The 22117-nt window shown below is 33.0% G+C and overlaps 2 protein-coding genes and 2 pseudogenes across 2 annotated transcripts; 3 read left to right on the forward strand and 1 right to left on the reverse strand.

The window, feature by feature from the left end:
• Positions 1 to 1953: 1953 nt before the first annotated feature.
• LOC120180470 lies at positions 1954 to 5320 on the forward strand (annotated as a pseudogene).
• A 3941-nt stretch (positions 5321 to 9261) lies between these two features.
• Positions 9262 to 15185, forward strand: LOC120180608 (annotated as a pseudogene).
• A 1333-nt stretch (positions 15186 to 16518) lies between these two features.
• Positions 16519 to 18172, forward strand: LOC120180527 (uncharacterized oxidoreductase At4g09670-like). The gene is made up of 2 exons (XM_039185841.1): positions 16519 to 17061; positions 17349 to 18172. The coding sequence occupies exons 1-2, from the start codon at positions 16600 to 16602 to the stop codon at positions 17967 to 17969; spliced, it is 1083 nt and encodes a 360-aa protein (XP_039041772.1). The 5' UTR covers positions 16519 to 16599; the 3' UTR covers positions 17970 to 18172.
• Positions 18173 to 18979: 807 nt separating this feature from the next.
• LOC120180609 (laccase-15-like) lies at positions 18980 to 21411 on the reverse strand. The gene is made up of 6 exons (XM_039185916.1): positions 21352 to 21411; positions 20773 to 20924; positions 20413 to 20657; positions 20210 to 20338; positions 19193 to 20140; positions 18980 to 19110 (listed from the first exon to the last, which is right to left on the reverse strand). Exons 1-6 carry the CDS (start codon positions 21409 to 21411, stop codon positions 18980 to 18982), a joined length of 1665 nt encoding a protein of 554 aa, XP_039041847.1.
• Positions 21412 to 22117: the final 706 nt, after the last annotated feature.

Genomic DNA, 22117 nt, shown 5'->3' on the forward strand with positions numbered 1-22117 from the left:
TCAAACTAAAACATAAACTAAACATTAGGTATAATTTAAAAAAAATTAGGTATTAAAATAGAACAAAAGTAATAGTTTTGATAGTAAACATGTAGATTACCAAAAAAAAATTATGTTACTTGTTATTATTTAACCATTTTTTTCTTATTAAAATTTCCTTTTAACGATTTTTACAAGGCCTTTAGATGTAGCAAAGGTATAAATGAGACCCATTCTATTTTAGTTGGATTCAAAAAATCAAATTTTATTTGATAATCATTGAACGTGTTCGATTTAAATAATTTATACTAACAATTAAAATTTATTTTTAATACATATTAAATATTATAATAGTAATTTTCTTTGTCTACCTTTGACATGTTTTAAAATACTTTAAGTATACTATATATTTTTTAAATACAATTATATATTCAAAAAGATGGACTTTTTAAATATGTACACTTATAAGCTTGAATCTTCTCCTTTGCTCTTAATAAATTCATTCTCTAGTATTTAAGTGTTTCTTTTGAGATACATTTAATAAATTTATCAAATTCAAAAGGATGGATTTTTTTAAATATTTTTAGTAAATTCATATTTTAAAATTTAGATGTTCTTATTACGATGAATTTGATGAATTCGTCTACATATAAGATTAATTTTTTTTTTTACTCTGAATGAGCTTATATCTCTTGATTTGAGTGATCCTATTGAGATAACGAATTCATCTAATTTAATTTTGAGATGTTAAACTTATTAATAAATTTGAATAGTCTATGTTAAGGATGGTAGTTATTTAGTTCAGGTTGTTATAAGTTGGTTATTTAGTTAAGGATGGTAGGGTTTTGTTTATTTGTAGATACTCCTTTATTGTTGTATGGAAGTATAAATAAAACTTTTTCATTCATAAGTTCACCGTAATATATTGTGATAAATTTGATGAAATCGTTTTTGTAAGTATAAAGTAGTAGTCACTTTCTATGGAATACATTAAATCACTTTTTTAATAATTATTACTAGTATCTCGAGGTATATGAATTTACTCTTATTTTAACAAATTTTATATTCGTTCAGTCTTAAAAGAATAAGTACTCATTTCACTATGTATTAGTTCTATATATATATATCGGTGTTTCAACGTCTAATTTCGTTATTATTTACTTCTAGTTTGTTTAAAAAAAAAAAATTATTTGTCTGAACTAGTAGGAGATTGTGAATATTAATGGATGGATTGAGATATTTTAAGGGAGTGATTAGAGAAGATAATATATATTTTATTGATAAGTTTCGCTTTTATAAAATTTATATTTTGTTCACATCCAAACGTCCATTTCTTTCTTTCTTCTCTCATTGTATTTGTTTTTCAAAAAGATCAATATTAATTAAGTTCTGTCTTTCTTGCTCAAGTATACAAATATGAAAATACTGTGTAATCTTTAAGGATGATATTCATTATACAAAATCATTTCTAAGATAATAAAATTTATCATGATATAATAAATTAATTTTATATTTATATTTTACTTAATAAAATTTCATTATGTGGATAATATTTTACCAACATATATTACAATAAATGTGTTTTTGTCTTCTTCTATAATTTTTGTAATAGTTAAATGAGTTGATTAAAACCTATTACCGAAGAATTAAACAATATTTTTATATAGACTAGAGACTAATATTAGTAAAAGAAGCGCAAGCTTCCGTTGATAATACCGACATACTTGCCACTCAAGCAACAGAAGTTGGTTGGTTGACGGATCATTTGACCAAAATTGTTTTATTTACTAAAGACTATATTATTTCTCATAATAATTTTGGAGTAAATATAAGATATTATCTATTTAAAGATTTTTAATAATTTAATTGTAAATATCATATTTTATATATATGATGGTGGAATATAAATAATTCTTTAATTATAAAGAGCTGGTTCTAGCCAGCCAGGTTTTTCTTAAAACCTAATATGAATATATTATCGAAACTTCCTAGTAGTTTAGTCTAACAAGTAAAATCTCTTTCGAATTTCTTCTCTGACTGCAATCCTCTTTTATTTCTTTTTGTTTCGCTGAAAGAGAAAAAAGACCCCTAAATTTGCTCGAACTGATTGTAGCCTAAGACCCGCTTTCCAATTCTACATCATGTGAATTAATTTAACTCTTTAAATGTTTGGTTTTCATCAGTTTTTGCTGTCTTGATCAGAAAGTTTCCATTTTTTTAAATTTTATCGTAAAGGGGAAAAATAAAGTTTTTTTTACCACTAAGAGAGATGTCGGTGACGGCGGAGGCTGCGACGACTGATTCGCTCTTTGGCGACGATCAAGTGTGGCCACCGGGATTCCGGTTTCATCCAACCGATGAAGAGCTGGTTCTTTATTATTTAAAGCGGAAAAACTGTAGAAGAAAGCTCAAGCTTGATATCATAAGGGAGACTGATGTTTACAAGTGGGATCCTGAGGAGTTGCCTGGTAAAACTTTCTCCACCCCCTGAAATTGTTTATTTTTATTAATCGAATCTTGATCTTGATTTATATGGCTGCATTTTGTTAGTTTAACTGATAATTGAGAAAATATTTGCGTTGCCTTCATTTTCGTTTCATTAAATTACTTATTTTTTGGGGGAGTTGTTTAACTTTATCTGTTATTGATTTGCTGATTTTCTGGGTTTCTTTTGTGAGGATTATATGGCTATTGATGTAACTCATGTAATATTAAAATAATTATTTTCTTCTTGGAGTATGCTGGCTCTGTTTTGCACAGTAACTGTACTGTTTAGATTTGTTCAGGTTCCATAGCGTGATTGATGGTCGTGGGGTTTAGATTTGATCGAGGCGTGTACGTTAGAATTTTTATTTTGCAAAAGTAACTTCTTTGAACCTCTGATTGTTATAAACTTCAAAGCTGATTAATCAATGGAGTATTCAGATATCTCAATGTTTATATAGAACAAGAATGTTTATTTTTGGGGGTTCTGAATTGAGGCTCTTGATTCCATTTATTTTTCAGATGGTGATTTCTTGTTTGAAAATGTTCAGCGATAGATAGCGTTTGTTGGTTTCTGGTTTTTGATCTTGTTCTATTTGTTGTATTAGCAGTTTTCTAATGAGCAAAAATGCATTTTTGTTATACAGCACAATCGATACTGAAGACTGGGGATAGGCAGTGGTTCTTCTTCAGTCCGAGAGACAGGAAATACCCTAATGCAGCTATGTCAAACAGAGCAACCAGACAGGGGTATTGGAAGGCAACAGGAAAAGATCGTACCGTTACCTGTAATTCTCGGACAGTTGGAATCAAGAAAACTTTAGTTTTCTACAGAGGGCGTGCACTAATGGTGAGAGAACTGATTGGGTAATGCATGAGTATACCCTCGATGAGGAGGAACTCAAGAGATGCCAGACTGCAAAGGTATGTAGCGGAAGAAGTTTTCGGAGGAACTTTTCTAGTTTTTCCTCTTGCATGTGAGCTGTTTTAATTCTGATTTTCCTTTTTTTGCATTTTAGGATTATTATGCTCTCTATAAATTGTACAAAAAAAGTGGACCTGGCCCTAAAAATGGGGAGCAATATGGGGCTCCGTTCAAAGAAGAAGAATGGGCTGATGAGGAATATACTAGTGAACCGGTAGATGCAATCACCCCTGTCAAACAACCATATGAGGCCATTCATGATGATGATGAAAAAGCTAATGATCAAATTCAACCTCCATTGAATGATATCGAGAAGTTCATGAGACAATTTGCTGATGAGATTGTCCTTCCGCATCCACAAGCTCATTTCGACTATGTATTGCCTCGAGTTACTGGTGAAGAAGAGATACAATGTACTTTTCTGGAGCCATCTCCGAGGGATGTGCTCTTTCCTAAGACGCTTAAGGTTGTACATGACCATGCAAGCTTTGAATTCTCCCAGTCCCCTACATCCCATTTGCAGTTGCGTGAGGCACCTGAGGTCACGTCTGTTGCTGACCCCATCGAACAATTACCACAAATATGCGACAAGGACTTTCTGGAAATTGATGATCTCCTAAATTCTGATATTTTGACATCCAATGTTGAGAAACCTGTGGAGAATGGGCAGCAGTTCAATGAGTTGGATGGTCTGGCTGAATTTGAACTGTACCATGATGCTGCAATGTTCCTACAAGACATTGGACCTATTGAACAAAGAACAGTTCCATTCTCATGTGCTGAAAATATGATAAATCAGGTAAATTACCAATTGGAACCTCAATCAATTATAAGCCTCATGGATCCGCAGTTGCAGCCTCAATTGAATGCTTTCAGAGATAATATATTAAATCAGGTGGATTATCAATCTCATTCCTGTTTAAATAACCTGATGGATAGACAGTTGATGCCCAATACAACTGTGGAACAGGTGGATTACCAGTTACCATTCCAGTCTTTTGGAAACGAGCTGGAGCAACCACTCCAAATGGATCAGACCAATGGCTCAATTTGGACGCCTGATCAAAGTGGTGATGTCTTCACTCCATCAGGATCAAATCTTGGGAATGCCTCTCCAACTTCAGGTAGGACAAGTGTGAATATCAATGTGCATTTATCTGTGAAGTTAACATGCAGTCTCTGAAATGTTTTTTTTTTGTTTCGGACAAAGTTGCGGTCTTAGCCCATCCTCATGGAGCTCTTGATGAGATGGATGGTTTGGTAGATGTGCCAAAAGTCCATATGGCAAAAAAAGCCTTTGTAAAAAGGGAATTTGAGCCTGCTTCAAGAGCTCTTCTGATACAAGTATTTTCATTTGTAGTCACTATAAAGTGATTAGGCTGCAAATATTTGATGTGTTTTTTTTCTTTTGGCTTTGGAAACTGCTATACTGTAAATAGTGCTTATGGTTACTTTTTTGGGTCATCTTTAGGTTTGATGTACAGTGTTAATAATCTAGACCAAGGTGAGAAAAACAGTGGTGGTGGTGCAAGCCGATTTTCTTCCGTGTTGTGGTCCTTTGTGGAGTCAATACCGACTTCTTCTGCTTCTGCATCTGAGAGTCCTTTGGTAAACCGGGCCTTGGAGCGAATGTCTAGCTTCAGTAGGTTGAGAACAAATTCTAGAAACACCAATGCTGGGAGGACAGGCAGGAATAAGGGGTTCTTTTTCATTTCTATGTTTGGTGCCTTGTTTGCTATATTATGGTTCCTGACAGGAACAGTTAGGGTCCTAGGGTGCTCGATGGCCTCATGAAGATATATATATCTGGTAAGTTTTGTTATGTCCTACAGTGAAGTTTCTGAAATTATTTCACTGTTCTTCAAATGAATGCCTCAGGAAGTAGAGAGTAGTTTAATGAATGGCATATCTACATACAGCATCATCTTGAAGCAAATTTTGCTGCCTTGTGCTTCCAATATGATTTAGCATCATAATCTTTTAACCATAAGTAAATCTCTGTATCTGGCATGGCACAAATTGATATTCGTACGAACTTGGCATTTTAACAGTTAATTATATTGTTAATGTAGTATAGACCTGTTAAAATATAGACGTATTTAATGGGTTGAAAAAATATTAAAAAGTTGTGTACCAAATTGATCTAAGGAAGATTTAGATGTCAAATTAAAAAGAAATTGTCAAGTTGAACGTCAATTTGTACATTAAAGCTTGATAGAAAGTATAAAAGATACCCGTAGCTTAGCTTGTGCAACTGTAGGATGTTGAGTAATCTCGTCTTAAATGGCGGGCACAAAGAGCAGCAATATGAGGCAGCGTCGACTACAACGCTGGGGCAAGGGCGTACGTATCCTCAACACCACCAGGAGAAGAAAGGGTGATGGAGAAGATGAAGGAGAAACTACCTGGTGGTCACTAGAACCCTTGATTACCCGTCTTTTGACGCCTACTTCCTACTAGTCATATTATATATGCGTTAATGATAGATAACTAAATTGTAGTAATAAGAAAAGTTGTATCTTTTTAGGACTACTTTTAAGAGACGTATGCATGTCTAACATGCGTCAATGCATGGTTTGATGATATATAGTATGTTGAGAATGCGACCATGTGATTTCAAAGTAGAAATAAGCTGGGATTCTAAACCGCTGTCTGAAAAAGAATTTGAAAATGTCACACTAAGCTTTTGCATAATAATCTTTTCATATTATGAACATTCATTGTTATAAAATTAATAAATTATTATCGTTCTTATAATAAAAATAATTATTATGAACTTAAAGTGAGATCTAACTATAAAGGGTGACATATTTTCTTTAAATGGCCGGAATTAGAATAGCTTAATTTACATATGTGTATAAATTTATTCAAATTTAAAGTCGAACATAAATGTCACTATATAATTAATTAAATTGCTGAAAAATAAAATAAAAAACAATTATTATTGTTCAAAGGAAAAATGAAGGAAGGAAGCGGATAAAATTAGGGTTAATTACACTCACATCACATGTAGTCGTTAGACTATTAGTAATATTATGTTCTCATCACTAAACTAATTATTTTGTATCAGTTCAATTTATACGTGCCCATTTCTAGTCGAAAATGACATGATTGTTAATATATATTACATATCAAAATATATAATTCTTAATTATAATAAAATATTTTCAATATTTTTATAATTGTTTAGTTTAATCCTTAACAAATTAAACAATTCTCTGTTATTTTCACGATATTATTGACAAGTTTCGCAAACTAAATCTTCAATTTTCTCATCCTATTTTTCCCAAACCGAATAAAATTTGAAATTAAAAATAACTTTAAAATCCTTATAGATTGGTTATGGTATTGCAGTAGCCCCTTAGTTATTGCTTGGGCATGGATTTTTTTTCTTCAACATTTCTCTAGTACTGAAAGGAATAACTTCGTATGTTACATTTATTATAACAATTTGTTTGTTTTTGGTCCATTTTATTCTCAAATGGAACCATACACTCCTTCTTTAGGGGGAAATTTTGGATTTACTAAAACAAATAGGGGGGAATTTTATATATACAATTGACGTCGGTCTAATATTTTTTAATCTCTGGATAACGCTTTATTTTTACCTAAATATCACTTATAAAAATAAATTTTAAATTAACACTTATTATATTACGGTAAACAAATTGTGACACGTAAAATATAGACGCATCTGACGTGATAAATTTTTATTTTATGTGGTATAAAAACATATTAATTATACGATTAATCTCAAATAAGTGCTAATTTTAAAAGGAACAATTCTACAACGCTTGTTGAGCGTGGATAAGTACCATTAATAATGAACATCATTAAATTAATTTATAAAATATTAAATTATGAAGTACTAAATGTATAATTATAAATTAGTTAAAAATCTAAATTTAATTTAATTAAAATACAATATTTATAAAACATTAGTTTTTAGGGTAAACTATACCATTGACTACTTAACTATTTACCCCTTTTGCTTTAACTATCGATTTTTCAATTTTGTCAATCGGGTCATCTAACTATTTAAATCTTGTCAATCAAGCCACATGCCGTTAAATATTAACGGAGGAGATGACGTGGCAGTTAATAAATTTTGTATAATTACATTTAGTCTTCATTACTTACAAATTCTATTAATTTGATCCTAACTTTTATTTAATTCAATCAATTTAATCCTCAATCAGATGTTGATATGTGTCACTATGTGACTGAATGTTTTTTCTTAATATTTTTATTAAATTTAATAAATTTTCTATCCAATCAAATGGTGTCACATGTCACCAATTGAATGAATATAAAATAAATTGAATCAACAACCGCTGCTGGTGTGGTTTAAACTCAAGACGTGAGGAGAGGAAGTAAATGCCCCAACCATTGAGTTGCGACATTCAAATGACGAACCTATTACGACATAAAATATATAGTTAATGGCAATATAAAAAAAGAAAATGACCTAATAATAACTCCAAACATGGAACAATTGAATAATACAATAATATGATATATATATATATATATATATATAAACAAAATATTATAATTGATCAATATGTGAATGTATTTTATTTATATTTTAAATTATTTTAATGAAAAAATAAAAATAAAAATGATTTTAATATATTATAATTGAAATATAACGAAGAGCTTCGTTGACTTAGAATTTTCTTAATAGTTGAGGGCTTATCGTAGTAAGCATTTTAATTTATGCATTGACTTGTTTATAACCCGGTTAGAGTAAGAATTTTTTATTTTTTTATTTATTCATTTTATATTTGAAGAAAATTTTAAGGAAACTTTTATTGATTAGTCTATTTATATAGATTGTAAATAGATTGAATTCGATCGACGTTATAATATTTTAAAATATAAGATATGATACATTTCAGTTCAATAAAATTAGAATAATGAAGATAATTTATTAAATTAAAATATGTAAAATGATACATTTTAATTATAACATATTAAATTCACTTTTATTTTAATTTTTGCATTAAATGTGATTTAAAATATAAATAAAAATCAATTATAATATTTGTTTATATATATTTTTATATTTTCATATTATTCAATTATTTCGTGTTTGAGTTTTTATAAGGTCATTTATTACCATTAAATATATTATAAATTATCTAGATTATGTTTTGTATATTAAATAAATTCAGTGGTTTAGCTTAGTGGTTAAGGTGTTTAGTTTTTGCTTACATCTGATATTCAAACCCCACTAGCAACGATTATTAATTTAATTTATTAAATAAAAAATATTAAAAAATCCAATAACATAGTGACATGTGTCACCGTCGAATTAAAGATTAAATTTATTAAATTAAATAAAATTATGACCAAATTAATAGAATTTGTAAGTAATGAGGATGAATGTGTAATTATACAAATTTTATTGATTTCCGCATAATCTCCTCCGTTAATATTTAACGGCAGTGATTTGATTGACAATATTTAAATAATTAGGTGACTTGATTACAAATTTTATAATTCACATTTTATAAATTAATTTAATTATTAATCGTTAATTAATTTTTATAGTTTAAATTATAATCACATTTTAAAATAATTTATGTCGAGGTTATATTTAAATAAAAACTATATATTTAAAGGGATTTATTTATTTTTTAAGATTAAATTTAAAAAATATAAAAATATTAAGAATAATTTATAATTATATATTAAATTAATAAAATATTTAGTTTTTTAAAAATTAAATATATTATTTATATCAATCATTAAATAATAACGTCATCTGAACAATAAACACCAAATCCTACTAATAGTCGTATCCTGGATAACGCATAAGAGGGAAAAAGCCTAAAAAATTGAAAAAATAGTAGGAAAAAAGTGATTAAACACCAGCCTTCCCTCTTTTCCTTCCTCTCTGGTTGAAAATTCCTTCAGATTTCACAGAGACAACAAGCGAATCAAATCCTTGTTTCTTTCTTTTCTTTACTTCTCTCGTAACTGAAAAAATACTGAGAATCAAGGACGAATCTTTGGAGAAACCACTTTAGCGCCGCGCCCTACCTTTGAATTCGAAAGAGCGACGTGGAGGAGGAAGGAGAAGAAGAAGCCGCAGCGCCGCTTCACCTTCTTCTCATATTGATTTCAATCCACTTTTCATGGCCTCTCCTCAGCATCGCTGCGTCTTTGGTCTCTCTCTCTCCCTCTCTGATTTTGCTTCTTACTTCTTAGATTGTTTTTTCTGTTTAATTTCTGAGAAAATATTTGTGTATTAATAGCAATTAATCGCAGGATTTGATTTTTTTTCATTCTTTAATTGGTTAAATGATTTTTAACCCGAAGGTTTGCTTTTTCTTTTTACAAAGTTACTGAATTTGGTATTTATTTTGTTTTTCTTTTCGTTGGCAGTTGGGAATATACCTTATGATGCTACTGAGGAACAGCTTATAGATATCTGCAGGGAGGTTGGCCCTGTTGTTTCTTTCAGGTTTGATATCTTCTTTTAGAATATTTCGACATTTGAAATTCAATTTCCCCTTTTAAGTTAAAAGCTTTTAGGTTTGTAATTATACCAGAATAGAATGGTTATCGGTTACTGAATGCAAAACTTTTAAAGCAAACTGAGTTGCCTGATTGTTTCAACTGCGTAGTTGCATAATTGATAGTGATAGTTGGGACTACGGACTAATACAATGACAATGAAATTTTGAGGATATATTTGTTGAGAATTTAAAATCTTTTGACCTTGACAGGTATGATGGGATTTAAGTTATTGAGGAATATTGAACAAAATTATACTCGAGTATTAAGTAAATATCCAAACAGAAACATATAAATACAGTCTAATATTATCGGTGCCTCTTGCATGAACTATGAAATATTCCCATTAGAAATCTTTGTTAACTTGATTTGAGATGATATTGCATTTTGGAAGATATTTTCTATTTTAGAGTTCTTCATATCCAGATTTTCCTTCATTGCAGATTAGTTATTGATAGAGAAACTGGCAAACCAAAAGGTTATGGGTTCTGTGAGTACAAGGATGAGGAGACAGCTCTAAGTGCACGAAGGAATCTTCAAGGTTATGAGATCAACGGAAGGCAATTACGAGTTGATTTTGCTGAAAATGACAAAGGCTCTGATAGAAACCGAGAACAGGTGAACTATTTCTTCACAGTGGCATTCATTTTAATGTGATTAGATGATCATTGGTCTTGATGTCACAGCGGTGTAGGTAGCTATTCAGGAATTACTATAGATCAATTTAATTTAAGCCTATAAAAATCCAGTTTCCTTCCATTCCAAACTGTTTATATCTACATTTTAAGTGTAATTCCAGTTACCTAGGAAAATTATGCTTTCTCTGTGATATCTATATATCCGAACTGATACTTAGGGATGATCTATGCAAATTATTTATACTGCGTAGCCTTTATTGATGAAATTTATTTTAATCTGTTGGATGATATAAAAGGGGGCCTGCACTTTAGTATGTATTATTTGATACATGTCGCATTTCACTTATAAAGTTTTTAGTTTTTGAATTCCTGTATGTTTATTAGTTTATTAGGTAATATATTCCAATTCTTAAAAAGTGAGAAAGGAAAAAAGCTGCAATGAACTTGATGTCATGGGCCATTGCCTCCGCATAAATATCCCTGCCGGAAGAAAGAGATTAATCATTATATCTGGGAAGGGCCTTCAGCCTTTTATACTAGACCATTAATACTGAAATTAGAGGAAAATGAACAATGTGATAAAGTTATTTACACTTATGTGAATGCATGGTTGAGATGTACTTGCAAGGTTATATTTGCTAAATATTTTAGCAAATTTCTGGCATAGTAACTTTTGGACTGTGTCAGTTGGCTTTAACCATTCTATTGGGTGATAGGTCTACTGTAAAGCTACATACTCACATTGATAATCTAACTCTCTGTTCTATAACCTTGGCGGTAGCTGAAGCTTATTTCATTGCAACAAAAGCCCATATACATGCATTATCATACTTCTTAGGATGATACTTCTTCAGTATAACGGTTTCTTATTAGTATTTTTTATATAATAGCTTAAACAGTGAACCTTGTTTTTTCGCAGGGCCGTGGTGGACCTGGACTGGCAACAAATATTGGTTAGTATTTATGTTTCTTTTAGATTATTTTCTTTTGGAGGAATACAGCCTGATTTTTTCCCCTTTAACCGACACATAATAGAACCCCCAAACAAGTAGGAGGCCTAGCAGTCCAGGGTGAATCTTTTCAGCTGCAGCCTATTGGTCTCCATTCAGCTATATCTGCTGCTGCTCTCGTGGCTGAAGCTCTTGGTGGTGTGCAGGCTGGTCTGCAACATAATCAAAATGCTTTACCGGGTCAGCCTGCACCAGCTACTGACCCGCTAACGCTCCATCTTGCCAAAATGTCTAGGAGCCAGTTGAATGAAATTATGTCTGAGCTGAAGGTATACTGAGTAATACAAACTGTTTTACAGAGCTTTTCTCCTTTTTCTTTAATTAATGGTATTCTTTCACGTTTCAGGTATTTTTCATTGTTTGGTCTTTCTTTATAAGAAAATATGAAGAGATATTTATCTCAGATAGTTAATATCTATCTCATGAATTTCATCCAGATTCCCTTGATTAAAAATGTCCTTGAAACACTCCAAATTCCAAAAAACAAATGAGTTTATCGTTTAAATTCAAACCTTTTATGTTTATAACTTGATGGGTTACTTTTTTCATTTTTGTTTTCATCTTAGCTATATGTCTCAAATTATCATTAATTTCGTGTCTGGGAAGGAATTTGAACAATGCTCTCTTTCGGAGAAAAAATGGCAGTTTTATATGGTCAGAAACATTGTTTTTATAAGACTGAATAAAATAATCTTTACAACAGCAATATTGTGTTTAGAACACCCATTATTTCTGCTTCAAAATAGAGATGCAGTGACTTAAAGCAAATTTGAATGGGCTAGCAGATCGGTGGTCAAAACTTGACTATTTATCCTTCTGCCCTGATAACAATAAAAAAGTTATAAAGAACCTGATCATTCCATTGAAAATCAACTTTCTTCTGCTAAGGATAGCCGAAAAATCCTAATTGCCTCTTGCTTTTCGGATTGTTGTATTTTTTATGTTCTTTGTCCTTAAAGAATATTCAAACGTTTGAAGACATTATTTGATAATGTCTGATTCAGTCTTACTTTTTTGCCTTTGTTTTTCAGGCACAAGTAATGCTTGGAATGGTCAACCCCCAAGTGGTTTGTTTCATTGTCTCAAAAAAATTGTTAATCGTTTATTCGGTGCTTTGAAACCGTGTCGCATAAAATAAAATTTTCTTTTGAATTTTGCAGTTGAAGATGCCAAACATACGACAGCCTCTTGGTCAACATGCACAAACTCCATTACAGGACGACCAGCATAGTCGGCAGCCAACATCACAGACTCTCTTCAGATGGTTCAGACTGGCTTGATTCCAAAAGTACAAAGTCAAATATCTTCTGCGCCTCATAATTCTTTAGCTTGCAACCAATTTTCTGCAACCCTACAGTCCACTTTGCAGCCTCGGGCACAGCTTCCACAACATTCCAGCAATCATGTTCTACCACCAGCTGCTGCACATTCTGTAGTTCCCAAACTTCCTTCTATAAACACCTCTGTTAGACCACAAATTCCGATGGCAAATTCTTCATCTTTGAGCCAGCAATTGCACCCTTCATTGCCACACTCAAGACAGCTTGCAACTGCTAATTTAAATCATGGCGGTCGGGTGGTTTTGCCAAAAGCTGTCATGAATTCAGCCCCTGCCTCATCCTCTTATCACACCAGCTTCCGGTACAAAAGCTTTCACAAACTTGAGCTAGAACATACCACTAGAGAAATTTTAGTTTAGTTTATGTTAATTAAAAGCATGCACCTTAAGATTATGTTTTGATTTGTTCTTATATAGTTTTGTTGAGAGAATCATTAGATTTGAGAATTTAGCAGTCCCAGATCTATTTTAGGTTGTGTTTTGAATATTTAAAAAAGAAAACTTTGTTAGTTCTATTTTTTTTAAATTCAGTTAGTCAAATCCAACCAAGAAATATTAAGATAAAGTTGGGTTTTAAGAAAATCTCTCACTTACATACATTTTCCATTGAACACATAGTTTCTCTTTTTCATTTATTGTACATTTAGACGGATCCTTGCCCCTTCTTTCCTCCTCCCTTTCCACAGACAAACACCAGTCCTCTCTCTTGTGATCTTCTTGAGCTGTATCATTGGCTGTATCTTTTTCGAGTTGGTAGAACACTGGTTTTTATTTCTTCTAATATCCCAGCATTTCTTATTAACTTCTGTTTTCATTTTTATAACAGCCCACTCCCTCTAGAACTCCTGGCATTGCGGAAAAATCAAATATTGTTAGAAATCCTTCAGAAGCGGTAAATCGGCCTCTGAAGAAGGCGAAATTAGATTGGGGGGAAAGCAGTTCTCCCTCATTAGGGTTGAATGTATCCAATGTAAGTGGATCCATAACATCACAGACATTTGGTGTTGATTCAGCACTTGATAAACAAGTACCTAGAACAGAAGAGGTGCAATATGCTGAAAAGCAGGTTTCTCAGGTAATGTATTATACTTGGTGACATAAAAGTTAAAAACCTTATCTACTTTACTTTGAGTCCATTTACTCATGCATCATTTCTACAGTCTTAAATGGCAGAATTTTTTTTCTTGGAGTTTGAATGGTAGGGATTAGATGGGTTTTGTGCAAAAGATATATAGTTCCTTTAACTGATATCTTTTCTGGATTTGTTAGTTTGTTGTCAGGGCCAGATGTTTGTATTGTCTTCTGATATCTATGTAATCATTTTGGCAGTACGCAGAATAATAAATATGAAATGGTGAATGAAAACTTACACATCTCAGATATCTTGATTGAGGAGTGACTTTCGCCATGCTATTGATATGCTTAGAAATGGCTGGGGTGTAATTTGGATGTTGTCCTATGTTAAACTATTTTCTTTGAACTCATTGTTTTGAGGACTTGAATATGTGCTGTTTTTGGTGTGTTTAATGAATATGAAAGTAAGGCATATTGAAGTTCAACCTGCTATTGAATGTTGAGTTTTTGAAGTACTTGCTAGCGTTTAATACAATCAAATTTGGTGTTTTGTCCAATTATCAGATGTAAACTTGATTTGTCATTTCCTATAAATGTAAGTCTCTCTACATTTGTAGAAATATAGAAGTAGGCTGAGGAAATTTCTATAACCAAGTTATTATAATTATGGTGCTGGTCATTTTTTTTAACCAATTCTTATATTGGCCAATGTGAAATGCTTTGCATTCATAGTTCAATGTGGCTGATTTGATGCTAATTATGAAACTTATGATACCATTGTTTTGTTTCTCTAACAGCCACAGCTCGCACCAGATGTCGAATCCGTCTTACTGCAGCAAGTGTTAAACCTAACTCCTGAACAGCTGAATTCATTGCCACCTGAACAGCGCCAACAGGTCATTCAACTCCAACAGGCACTTCGGCAAGATCAGATGCAGCAGCCATCGTAGCACGCTTCGAATACAACTATTGTCAAAAGTGTCGATCTTCCATCAGATTTTTCTAGCGTTCTGGAAGAAGACGGAACAAACACAGCTGTGGGTTCTCATTCAAATCCACAATGCTTGTAAAATTATAATTGATTCTAGATTCTGTAGCAAATCTCATCAATGTCATATTTATGAGCTTGTTTCGAGAGTACATGAAAGAGAGAAAAATCAAAATCAAAATTTTGTCTAATCTTCTCGTTGTCTGACATTTGAGTACTTGTCAGTGTTGATGGCGTACTATTTATCTTTTTGTACCCTAGAAGGGTAAACTTGGATCACTTGCTGGATTAGCCAATGCAGATCTCGTATATATTCTCGGATTATGTTGGATTCATGTGCTGATTGTGTCCCCTATCAAGCAATGCTCGCAATATTATTATGCGCCGTGGTTGTGAAATAGATTTCTGTGATTGTAGAATAAATTGTTTTACGTTATATCTTCAATTGTTATTTCAAACAATCCAAAGAATATGTCCGATTTGATCTATTAGTGTTTGAAAGTTCGTTTACTATATAGTAAAAACATTTTAAAAATGCATTTTAAGTTAGATATTTATATTTTATTTTTCTCGTATGTTTGGCATAATACATTTAAAGAATTTATTTTTGAGTAGTTAAGAATTATTATTACAAGATAATATTCTTTTGAAGTATTTTTTAATCATTTGACAACATACGTATATTTTGCATATTCGTTTAATGTTATTATTTATGTTTTAGTTATTTATTTTTCTACGTTGCATTCAAAATTATTAGATTCAATTGAAACTATTTTTATAATATCTAATAATATTGAAATTGTTTTATAAATTTATACTGCATAATGCTAGTGTGTAGGCAGGGATGAACATGTGTTAAGTTTTTGGTTTATTCAAATCTGATTCAGAAATCAAATTGTTTTATTCACAATTAATTCGATTTGGATATTAGAAAGTCCCATATGATTCAAAATTAGATTCAATTTTTTAGATAAAAATTTATACTCGTATTTGACCTGATTTGATTGGAAAATAGAAATTGAAAGGAAGATTTTTATAATTATTTTTAAAGATATAAGAAATAATTTTAATATTATATTGAATAGATTGGATTGAATTTTGTTTATCATAAATTTGAATGCGATCCGACTGCACTCTTTTAAAAGAAATACTAACCTGACCCAATCTACACTCTTTTACAATGGAAATTTTAGTCGAGCAAAATTGAATCAAAATCCGTAGGGTCCAAATGAAATAACCACCCTACGGGTAGGTTCGGGGCAGTTGTCTGGGCAAGGCTAACGAGTGATTAAAGACTGTTTTCTAAGTGAAATTTAATGGTAAAAAATCAGATCAACATCTATTTAGAGTTGAACAGCTAGCGGCTAAAATATCAAAAACTCAAATGATAGCTTCAGAATTAAAAAAAGGATTTTTCTTGGAGGATGAAAATGAAAACATGGTAATAATTGAGTGAATATCAATGATTCTGGAAGCGTGAGAATAATTGAGAAGAAGGCCTCATAAAAAAGTGAATAAAGGATGAAGTCATCTTGATCCACGTACGTGATTCTGTCGACTTCATCAAACAACACCGTCCTTTCATCAGTTATCACAGCCATTATCTCACCTTGTTTCTCTCCTCCTCCCACCCGAAAATGACTGATTCTCCGATCAGATTTGGAATCATCGGCTGTGCTGACATAGCCCGCAAAGTCTCCCGAGCCATAGCACTTGCACCCAACGCCACTCTCTCTGCCGTAGCCAGCCGCTCCATCGAAAAAGCCGCCAATTTCGCCAAAGCCAATGGCTTCCCACCTGAAGCCAAAATCTACGGCTCCTACGAGTCCCTTTTGGACGACCCCGACATCGACGCCGTCTACATGCCCTTGCCCACTAGCCTACACCTCAAATGGGCTGTGTTGACGGCTCAGAAAAAGAAGCATTTGCTAACGGAGAAGCCCGTGGCCTTGCATGTGGCCGAGTTTGATGAGATTATAAAGGCTTGTGAGGAAAATGGGGTTCAGATTATGGATGGAACCATGTGGATGCATCACCCCAGGACACAAAAAATGAAGGAGTTCTTGGAAGATAAGGAACGGTTTGGTCAGCTTAAAACGGTAAACTTTTCCCCTAGGTTGCACCTCTTCCATTCTCAATGAATTTTCTTTCCTAATTACCAAAAAAGATTGTAACTTTGCCAATAATTTGTTAAAATGGCTTATGTATAATAGGGAGAGATGAGTTGAGGTTTTTGCATTGCCGCCGTAATTTAATTCTATACTCGTAATATAATCTAATTCTCTTTTGTTGTGGCCTATGCTTCATCATAAAATATTTTAAATGATGATCATTCCATGTCAATGGTATGCTGAGGTAAACAGAATGACAATGTTGATTTTCCCAGGTAAATAGCTGCTTCTCATTCTTTACCGACCCTGATTTTCTCAAGAACGACATCCGTGTGAAGCCCAATCTAGATGCTCTTGGTGCTCTCGGTGACGAGGGGTGGTACTGTGTCCGGTCGATCCTGTGGGCAGCCGACTACGAGCTGCCGAAAACTGCAACAGCCTTGCGTGGGGCTGTTCTTAATGAAGCAGGGGTGATACTAGAGTGTGGTGCTTCACTACAGTGGGAAGATGGCAAAACCGCAATCTTCCACTGCTCTTTCTTACAAAGTTTGACAATGAACATCACTGCTATCGGAACACACGGAACGTTGCATCTCACCGATTTCGTCATTCCTTACCAAGAGCACGAAGCCTCTTTTATGGCATCGGCAAAACCCGGATTCAACGACCTCGTGATGGGATGGACGCCGCGTCCGAGCCAACATACGGTCACCGCGGATCTACCTCAGGAGGTGTGCATGGTGAGAGAGTTTGCCAAGTTGGTTCAAGATATTAAAAAGAATGGCGCAAAGCCAGATAAAAAGTGGCCTGCAATTATCAGGAAGACACAGTTAGTGTTGGATGCTGTCAAGGCATCCATTGAGAAAGGGTTTGAGACTGTTGAAATTGTTAAGTAATGTCTTAATTTGATCATCTTCCTTGGATGGACCTGTAGTCATTGAGAGTTGAGAGTTGAGTGTTGGCCTAACAATAAAATGTGAACTGCATTCACTGTGTTAATTTATTGTTAACAATAAATTGTTAGACTGTTTCTGTAGTCGGACGGTATGTTTGACCCGACTTGCCTTGGTAATTAATTTTATTTCTTACTTTTACCCTATGATTTTATCTAAGAAAAATTCTACGAAGCTCATCTAGCGACTCGTTAACGATAAATATCATTAAACTAATTTATAAAACTATAAAGTACTAAATGTATAATTATAAATTAGTTAAAAATCAAAATATAATTTAATTAAAATATAATATTTATATAACATTAGTCTTTACAATCTTATTTTAATTATAATTAGATCAAATAATAATTTTCAATATTTATAAACCCTAATTTATTTTCATAGCTTTGTCGTTGCCACCGCCACATGTATTATCTTTCGCCGTCGATTTAGTATTTATCGTTCGTTGGCAGTAAAAGATGATGCTGTGGCGGTGATCGTGACGACGACAACGGCGATAACTTTAAAGTTATGAAAATAAATTAATATTTATAAATTTCTCAAATCAATACTTTATCTAATTATAATTAAAATAAGATTATAAAATCTAATGTTTAATAAATATTGTATTTTAATTAAATTATATTTTAATTTTTAACTAATTTATAATTATACGTTTAATACTTTATATTTTAATTTTTATAAATTAATATAATGATGCTCATCATTAACTATGTTTATACGTAGTAGTCGAACGTGGCAGGATCATCTTTTATCTAATCACCTCATTTAATATTAATAAATTATTGAGAACAAATTCAATTAACCTGAAATATTTATTTATAGGCGTTAAAAACCATAGTTCAAACAACATTCTTGAATTGAAGCCATTGCCTATTGAAAAAGCGTCACAAATAAAAATAATAATAATAATAACAGCAATGAAGAAAAGAAATTTCTGCAGAGATTTGTTAGCAGGATGGCATGTCCGGTGGCGGCGGCAGTAACCTCTCATCGGGCTGCTCCCCGTCTTTTACTATGAAAACAGTCTTCATCCCCCATGTCATATGCCTTTCTATATGGCAATGGAGAAACCAAACTCCTACAAATATAAACAAATTAGTAATCAAATCCATTATAGTGTTATTATAATTATGATAATGGAGAATGGCCAAGCAATTTACCAGGGTTGTCTGCCTTGAATCTCACCGTGATCCAGCCATCGAAGGGGACAACCGCTGTGTTCCGAAGCGGAGGATCTTTGAGGTTATACTTCAAAGGATCCTTGTATATGTCGAAATTCCCGAAGCCAAATCCGACAATGTAAAAGTTGTAGCCATGGAGATGAATGGGATGATCAATCCCACCCAACAATTCCGTCCCTTGCAAAACAATCTCCACCGTGGTGTTATAGTCTAACACTATCACCTCAGTTCCTCGTTTCGGAGTTTCGAAGCCCACCGGAAGAAATTTATCGGTGAAATTGAACAGAAACGGTGGCATGTCCGGGAAATCATCTCCATAGATCCCATTGGTATGCTGATAGTAAGCTTGAAGTAGAGCAGTGGATGGACTAACAAAGCTTATGTTGTTCATACTAGCACCAAATCTAGTCCCATTAGGACCAGCACATTTGTTATTGTGTTGGCAAGGGAAAGTATTAACTGATACCGTGGTCATAATCCGGTTGCCGATGTCTAAGGGAACTTTAACCGGATGGTATTTATCAGCTAAGCTCTTGAGACTACCGAAAAATGAAAAGGCCGCATTTGTGTCGTTGTAGAACGGAAGAGAAGGCAAAGAAGGAAACGAAGAAGAAGTATATTTTCCTCTGTATTGAACAATTGCAGTGGTGGTGGTGTTATCAAAAACAGGATTGGTACCAGTAGAATAAGCTCTAGCAGCCATGTAATATCGGTCAGGCTTTTGGTTGGCCGATAACAACGCATCGACAGTCTGTCCCGGACCAATGGTAACATATTCACTGCTAAGTGGCTTCGTGTAGGTAGCATCCACGCCCACAACCGTGAGATTATGTTTCTTTATGGCAAAGAACAAAATGACGTTCATTGCTGCATTTATCAAGCGAAGTAGATAAGTTTTGCCACGCTCCACAGTTAACTTGAACGTACCTGCAGCCATAACTCATGTTCAAATCATAATTTTCGACTTCTAATTCGATTAATCTTGAGAAATAGTACCTTGTTTGGAGCAAGGGTAAAGATCACCAGGCTGACCATTAATGGTAAATGCATCAGATATATTGGGGTCCCCTCCAGTGTCGTGCAATCTTTGAACAACCTTTGTTATATCCTCTTTCCACCATTCACCTATGATCAACATGCACAATTAGCTATTTGGCTTCAGTGAAGAATCTGATTTAGATCCAAACAGAGTTGAATACCTAATATTATGGGCACATCTGCATCTGGTTTGGGAAAATGGTACCTACTTCCAACCTTTGGGTGGATGATAATGGCTCCATAAACAGTGGCCCTTGACCAGTCACTGTGAGCATGCCACCATAGGGTCCCTTCCTCCGTTGTAAATAAGAGCTTTTGCCTGAATCTTCGTCCTGGTCTGATAGGGCATTGTGTGATATATTCCGGTCCGTCTGACCACGGATACCTTCGCTGTTGAAGTCCGTGCCTGATAACGGCATTACATGAACACAATGATTCGCTACAACATTCTCTACCAACAATATATGTATGAATGTATGCGTGTATGTGTGTATGTGTGTGCATATTTACAGTTAATATACCAGTGAATGGTGATGTTTTGTTTCCCTTGGTTATAAACGTTTACATAAACTGTTTCTCCATACTGAACTTCTATAGTTGGCCCTGGAAATTGTCCATTTACAGTTAAAATCTTCTTTGTACTGCACAGTCGTGTGCACGAAGCTTCTTTCACCTGCGCACATGCATGTATAGTTAATTCATGCAATCTCTCTTAAGAAGCGACATTTAACAAGTTTAGAGTACACACAAACATAGATGAATGCATGATTTTATGTTAAGCGGTAAACTTATAAAATTTTCAATAAAGAATATATATAAAAAAATCCAAAACATATGAAAATTTAAAATTTTCAGGAGGACCATCGCCCCATTTAACCGCTTACTACAAATTTATATTCATCTATTGCTAGTGAGGAAGGTTGGGGATGAAAGAGTAGGAAGCAAAGTATATGAAGGAAGGTTTTCATAGGAAAAATCATATTTGTTTCAGAACTCTGGCATGATCCCCTTCTCACACTATACATGCAGAAGGCATTTCCTAAGCATTTTATATAGAGAAGTTAGAAAATTAGAGCATCAATTTGGTGAAACTGATAGACTTTAATGTCTGTCCAAGAAGTTGGTGTGGTAGATTGCTCCAACAAGGATAGAATCTCCATTTGGTATATCTTTTTAGGGCCTTGATTTACACTGTTTTCCTTTAGCATTTAACCTTTTATGTTCATTATCGAAATTAATCAGTATTAGATAAACTAAAAATGACCCACCATCTAATCACTTCTGGTATTAGTTTCATGAATTAAAATCCCAGAAAAGAACAAAAATTGGAACTCAAGTATGTCATTTATAAACTCTCATGATGGCGTTGAAATGAAAATGGGTGTCTAGTATATATATTAACTAAAACTCATACTGACCTAATAATGTTGTGACATAACATACCGCATCATAATGACATTATTTTAGAAAAATCAAATTCACTCTAAAATGATTTTGTTTTGTATCTTTGTAAAATACAATTTTTTTAATCTCTTGTAACATACCATCGTTCGTTGTGAATGATCACTATGTGTGACCACTATTGACTGACGTCAACAGTGACAGATGAATCTTAAAATTTTTCATCAAATTCATTTTGTCCTCTTGAATACAAATCCAATGTTTAACTAGAAAACACCCAAACTCCTTGGATCTAACATCGTTGTTTCCCATCTCTTTGCGAAATTGTCATTTTTTTTGTGGTCTCTTTTGTTCTATGGTTGAAACACCACTTGAATTAGACTTTAGGCCTTTTGGATATAATATTTTAAATCAAAATCATCCTTTATTTGATCTACAACTTAGTTTTAATCTATACTCTTCTTT

This window comes from Hibiscus syriacus, unplaced genomic scaffold (genome assembly GCF_006381635.1).
Source record: "Hibiscus syriacus cultivar Baekdansim isolate YM2019G1 unplaced genomic scaffold, ASM638163v2 tig00112498_pilon, whole genome shotgun sequence".
Lineage (NCBI taxonomy): Eukaryota > Viridiplantae > Streptophyta > Magnoliopsida > Malvales > Malvaceae > Hibiscus > Hibiscus syriacus.

Excerpts from the sequence above, each read along its gene's own strand:
- LOC120180527 (XM_039185841.1), top strand. The coding sequence starts at position 16,600 with ATGACTGATTCTCCGATCAGATTTGGAATCATCGGCTGTGCTGACATA. Across the intron at positions 17,062-17,348 it reads GGTTTGGTCAGCTTAAAACG|GTAAATAGCTGCTTCTCATT; the intron begins GTAAACTTTTCC and ends TGATTTTCCCAG.
- LOC120180609 (XM_039185916.1), bottom strand. The coding sequence starts at position 21,411 with ATGGAGATTCTATCCTTGTTGGAGCAATCTACCACACCAACTTCTTGG. Across the intron at positions 20,925-21,351 it reads CTTCTTGGACAGACATTAAA|GTGAAAGAAGCTTCGTGCAC; the intron begins GTCTATCAGTTT and ends GCATGTGCGCAG. Across the intron at positions 20,658-20,772 it reads CAAAACATCACCATTCACTG|GCACGGACTTCAACAGCGAA; the intron begins GTATATTAACTG and ends TGCCGTTATCAG.